At 56.2% G+C, this 6,641-nt stretch overlaps 1 protein-coding gene across 1 annotated transcript in view; it reads left to right on the top strand.

Moving 5' to 3' along the window:
* Positions 1-54: 54 nt before the first annotated feature.
* The window catches only part of LOC122541519 (multiple epidermal growth factor-like domains protein 8), a 9,426-nt gene continuing 2,839 nt past the window's right edge, over positions 55-6,641 (top strand). Inside the window, exons 1-2 of the mRNA XM_043678345.1 lie at positions 55-259; positions 1,984-2,114. Of these exons, the coding sequence (XP_043534280.1) occupies positions 197-259; positions 1,984-2,114 (194 nt within the window). The 5' untranslated portion in view covers positions 55-196. The remainder of the gene's footprint in view (positions 260-1,983; positions 2,115-6,641) is intronic.

The raw sequence follows: 6,641 nt of genomic DNA, 5'->3' as shown, positions 1-6,641 counted from the left end.
CCCGCCTCTCTCCCCTTCCCTTCCCCGCCTCTCTCCCCTTCCCTTCCCCGCCTCTCTCCCCTTCCCCGCCTCTCTCCCCTTCCCCCAGGGTGATCACTGTGAGAAGTGCCAGCCTCTGTATGTCGGGTCTGCTGTAGCTGGTGGCCTGTGTCGACCGTGTAGCAGCTTCTGTAACAACAACAGCCACATCTGCATCATGAGGGAGCAGTACGAGAGGGCCAAGGCTAACCCTGAGAAATACACCCTGGAACCCCACAAGGTCAGTGTTTTCCCAGGACCAGCTCATGCTCATACTGAACCCGGGAAATCACGCAGGGTTCCCCGTCGCTCACTTCATTACCCGGGAAATCACGCTGGGTTCCCCGTCGCTCACTTCATTACCCGGGAAATCTCGCTCTGTTCCCCATCGCTCACTTCATTACCCGGGAAATCTCGCTCTGTTCCCCATCGCTCACTTCATTACCCAGGAAATCTCGCTGGGTTCACCATCACCAGTCAGCACCGCAGAAGAAGCCAATTTACTGCCTCTGTGCACACTGGGTAAAAAGACAACCATTCAAGAAAGCCCACTGCCACTGGGTCACCTCTGACCTTGTACCCTTGGGCTCAAGACCAGAAAGGACGAGAGCTACAAGTGGAAATATCTCTGATCATGACTCAGGATTAGCTCCCCCTTCCCTGATTTGGAGCATCTTGGCGCATTGCGTTTTTGGGGGGTATCTACATGGGAGAGCAGTTAAGGTTCTTTCTCCCGCCCCCCCCACCTTCCTCAGCAAGTGCCAGCTTCACATTGGCATTCAAATTGGCCAAAGGATACTTCCCTGCCACTGCTCACTCTGCCACCCCCAGCATCTACTCTCCAGGAGCTGGCAAGGTTACTGCGCTAAGACAGGTGGAGTGTTGCTGATCTCCCATGACGACACAGGAACAGAAAGCAAGAATGGGCCATTCAGCCCATCGGCTCTGCCCCACCATTCAGACAGATCATGCCTGGTCTGACAATTCTCAACTCCACTTGGCTGCCTTTTCCCCATATCTCCTGATTTCCTGCTTACTGATTAAAAATCTCTCTATCTCAGCTTTGAATACACTCAGCCAGTCGTGATAGGCCCTCTGTGGTAAACAATTCCACCAATTCGCCTCTCTCAGAGAGAAGAAAATCCTCCTCATCTCTGTGTGAAATGGGTTGATGTCTGGGCCTGGACTCTCCCACGGGGGGGGGGGAAACACATCTCCACCTGTCAAATCCCCAATGATTTCTCTATGTTTCAAAAAGGTCTTCTTTCATTCTTCGAAGCCCCGCGGGGGTACAGGCCCAAAGCTCCAGCGGGGGTACTGGCCCAAAGCTCCCGCGGGGGTACAGGCCCGAAGCTCCCGCGGGGGTACAAGCCCGAAGCTCCCGCGGGGGTACAAGCCCGAAGCTCCCGCGGGGGTACAGGCCCGAAGCTCCCGCGGGGGTACAAGCCCGAAGCTCCTGCGGGGGTACAGGCCCAGCCTGCACACCCTGTCCTCATAAAGGCAGTCCCCATATCCAGCTAGTTCTACTGTAACGCGATGGTTGCGTTCTTGTGAAAGCCAGCATTACGGAAGAATCGCGTACTGGAAACAATGCTTCATGTGATGGCGATGTAGCCAAAATATTTTAAACACTTGCATCTTAGAAACAGTGTTCCCAGTTCATCACTCACATCATAGCAGAACGACCGGTACTCGCTGTCAACCAAGTGACCCCTCCCTGGGCTGCTCCTCACGGCAGAACCTCTTACATTTGGCTAAGCAGCCCGGAGCTGTATCCCAGCTGCATCTCGTCTAGTTCTCCTGAAACCCCTCAATATATTTATAATCCACTTCCTGTGAAATAAACCCAGAGCCAGCTGACACTGTTGGATCCCCTTGTGACACTGTGGAATGGTGCGTGCATCGGGTGATCGCCTGTTGGTTCTGACCTTGATTAATGTGATCCTCACACTCAATCCCATACAGATCACAGGCTGGCTGGACGAGGGACCGTGGGAAGATAATGCTGTCTGTGTCCAGTGTCAGAACAACAGCTCGGGGGAGCACTGTGAGTCTTGCCTGGACGGTTTCTTCCTGCTGGATGGGAAATGCACCAAGTAAGAAACATAAGCTCACCACAGACGCAGGTGCACATAACCACACACAACGCACAGGCACACACAACCTCACACACAGGCACACACACAACCTCACGCAGACGCAGGCACACACACGCAGGCGCAGGCAGGCACATGCGCAGACGCAGGCGCACATGCAGACGCAGGCACCCACATGCAGACGCAGGCACCCACATGCAGACGCAGGCACACGCAGATGCAGGCACACACAGACGCAGGCACGCACACAGACGCAGGCACACACAACCTCACACAAATGTAGGCGCGTGCGTGCACAGACACAGACACGCACTCGCACAGACACGCACTCGCACAGACACGCAGACTCGCACAGACACGCACTCGCACAGACACGCACTCGCACTGACACGCACTCGCACAGACACGCACTCGCACAGACACGCACTCGCACAGACACGCACTCGCACAGACACGCACTCGCACAGACACGCACTCGCACAGACACGCACTCGCACAGACACGCACTCGCACAGACACGCACTCGCACAGACACGCACTCGCACAGACACGCACTCGCACAGACACGCACTCGCACAGACACGCACTCGCACAGACACGCACTCGCACAGACACGCACTCGCACAGACACGCACTCGCACAGACACGCACTCGCACAGACACGCACTCGCACAGACACGCACTCGCACAGACACGCACTCGCACAGACACGCACTCGCACAGACACGCACTCGCACAGACACGCACTCGCACAGACACGCACTCGCACAGACACGCACTCGCACAGACACGCACTCGCACAGACACGCACTCGCACAGACACGCACTCGCACAGACACGCACTCGCACAGACACGCACTCGCACAGACACGCACTCGCACAGACACGCACTCGCACAGACACGCACTCGCACAGACACGCACTCGCACAGACACGCACTCGCACAGACACGCACTCGCACAGACACGCACTCGCACAGACACGCACTCGCACAGACACGCACTCGCACAGACACGCACTCGCACAGACACGCACTCGCACAGACACGCACTCGCACAGACACGCACTCGCACAGACACGCACTCGCACAGACACGCACTCGCACAGACACGCACTCGCACAGACACGCACTCGCACAGACACGCACTCGCACAGACACGCACTCGCACAGACACGCACTCGCACAGACACGCACTCGCACAGACACGCACTCGCACAGACACGCACTCGCACAGACACGCACTCGCACAGACACGCACTCGCACAGACACGCACTCGCACAGACACGCACTCGCACAGACACGCACTCGCACAGACACGCACTCGCACAGACACGCACTCGCACAGACACGCACTCGCACAGACACGCACTCGCACAGACACGCACTCGCACAGACACGCACTCGCACAGACACGCACTCGCACAGACACGCACTCGCACAGACACGCACTCGCACAGACACGCACTCGCACAGACACGCACTCGCACAGACACGCACTCGCACAGACACGCACTCGCACAGACACGCACTCGCACAGACACGCACTCGCACAGACACGCACTCGCACAGACACGCACTCGCACAGACACGCACTCGCACAGACACGCACTCGCACAGACACGCACTCGCACAGACACGCACTCGCACAGACACGCACTCGCACAGACACGCACTCGCACAGACACGCACTCGCACAGACACGCACTCGCACAGACACGCACTCGCACAGACACGCACTCGCACAGACACGCACTCGCACAGACACGCACTCGCACAGACACGCACTCGCACAGACACGCACTCGCACAGACACGCACTCGCACAGACACGCACTCGCACAGACACGCACTCGCACAGACACGCACTCGCACAGACACGCACTCGCACAGACACGCACTCGCACAGACACGCACTCGCACAGACACGCACTCGCACAGACACGCACTCGCACAGACACGCACTCGCACAGACACGCACTCGCACAGACACGCACTCGCACAGACACGCACTCGCACAGACACGCACTCGCACAGACACGCACTCGCACAGACACGCACTCGCACAGACACGCACTCGCACAGACACGCACTCGCACAGACACGCACTCGCACAGACACGCACTCGCACAGACACGCACTCGCACAGACACGCACTCGCACAGACACGCACTCGCACAGACACGCACTCGCACAGACACGCACTCGCACAGACACGCACTCGCACAGACACGCACTCGCACAGACACGCACTCGCACAGACACGCACTCGCACAGACACGCACTCGCACAGACACGCACTCGCACAGACACGCACTCGCACAGACACGCACTCGCACAGACACGCACTCGCACAGACACGCACTCGCACAGACACGCACTCGCACAGACACGCACTCGCACAGACACGCACTCGCACAGACACGCACTCGCACAGACACGCACTCGCACAGACACGCACTCGCACAGACACGCACTCGCACAGACACGCACTCGCACAGACACGCACTCGCACAGACACGCACTCGCACAGACACGCACTCGCACAGACACGCACTCGCACAGACACGCACTCGCACAGACACGCACTCGCACAGACACGCACTCGCACAGACACGCACTCGCACAGACACGCACTCGCACAGACACGCACTCGCACAGACACGCACTCGCACAGACACGCACTCGCACAGACACGCACTCGCACAGACACGCACTCGCACAGACACGCACTCGCACAGACACGCACTCGCACAGACACGCACTCGCACAGACACGCACTCGCACAGACACGCACTCGCACAGACACGCACTCGCACAGACACGCACTCGCACAGACACGCACTCGCACAGACACGCACTCGCACAGACACGCACTCGCACAGACACGCACTCGCACAGACACGCACTCGCACAGACACGCACTCGCACAGACACGCACTCGCACAGACACGCACTCGCACAGACACTGGTGGTGCTTTAAGGGCCCCCCGGGGACTGTGGTGCTTTAAGGGCCCGGGGACTGTGGTGCTTTAAGGGCCCGGGGACTGTGGTGCTTTAAGGGCCCGGGGACTGTGGTGCTTTAAGGGACTGGGGGCCCAGGGACTGCGGCGCTTTCAGGGTCTTTCTCAGCCATTTAAGAGGTTCACTGTAAAATGGGAGGTGTTCCCACAAGGAGTTGCCATTTACTCAGGAAAGGAAGTGTTGTTCATGTGTTCCCCATCAGGAATCAAGGAAGGAGGAACAGTAGTGGGTTTGCACGGGTTGCTGGGAACACCAGGACTCCATCTTGGGCCCCTGTCTGGGGTGTCCGTCTCCCTGTTGAGGGTAAGACGTCAGTGCCTTTGGAGTTGTCCCACAGGAGAGGAACTGAACGGCTGGCTTGTTTGGAATGTTTGGGTTTGTTACCACCAGAGTTTTAAAAAGTGAGCGGGGACTCGAAATGACACAGGGTAACCCCACCCGCAAATCAAAACCAGCGGCACCGAAAAGCTTCACCCCACGCTGTCATCTGTTAAAATTCGGGAGGTACAGAATTATCCCAGAAGTCTCTATTTAAATTAAAAATTAACAACTTTATTCTTTAAGTCTAACAGAATATTAACTAACAACCATTTACAACTCCTTTCTCTTAAACCTATCTTTTACCTCCCACTCGACAAAAATAGTCCGTGTTTAAAGCAAATCTTGATTGCAATTTACAAATAAAAACACGTTTCAAAACCAGTCAGCTTTGCCAGATCTCCTCTGTAGATTCTGTCCAGGTCGGTTTCTATGTTGTGCTATACAAACGTCTTCCACAGGCAGGTACCTCTCAGAGAGCTCTTAAACTCGCAGCCTACATCTGTTGGTCTTTCGGCAGTTCTCTTCACCTGTTGAAAAATGTCAGGTTTTACATCGGATTGTTTCATTGGTTCGAATATTATTGAAATTCTAAATTCAAACTTGATTGGATTTTGGTATCTTGGGGCATAATTTAAACTGGCCGAATTTGAAATTGTTTTTGTCTCTTGGCAACCCAGTTGCTCTCGCTGTGTCGACCAGATGTTACATTGTTGCCTTGTTCAGAACACTTGGTGCTGTCAGGCAGTTCTGTTAGCTTTCCAACTCTCTGAAAGGTACGATACCTCTATACCTTCATAAGAGAAGTCTATACGGTCATGAGTGGTCTTGACAGTGTGGAGGATGTTTCCTCTTGTGGGTCAATCCTGAACTACAGGACACTGTTTTCAAATTGAGGGGCACTCCTTTTGGAGATCGAGACTGTGATGAATCGGGGTTGTGGAAGTTTCAAACTCAGTGTGTGTCAGGGGTGGGATTAAGTGTTTGGTGAAAGGGAGAGAGGGAGATTTTTGCCAGGCTGGGGAATCCTGTTATCAGGGAGAGGTGGCAATGTGGAATTTGGAGCACCGATCCAAATCCTGCTCATCTTTCGCTTCCCTCGGCTGTCTCTCACCACCCATCCACTCCTCCTCTCCCCCCGTGTCCCTGTCTCTCCCTCTCTCCCCCCGTGTCCCTGTCTCTCCCTC

The sequence above is a fragment of the Chiloscyllium plagiosum genome, chromosome 37 (genome assembly GCF_004010195.1).
Source record: "Chiloscyllium plagiosum isolate BGI_BamShark_2017 chromosome 37, ASM401019v2, whole genome shotgun sequence".
NCBI lineage: Eukaryota > Metazoa > Chordata > Chondrichthyes > Orectolobiformes > Hemiscylliidae > Chiloscyllium > Chiloscyllium plagiosum.
Note: the sequence above shows the minus strand (reverse complement) of the source record. Positions and strands in the feature narration are given on the sequence as shown.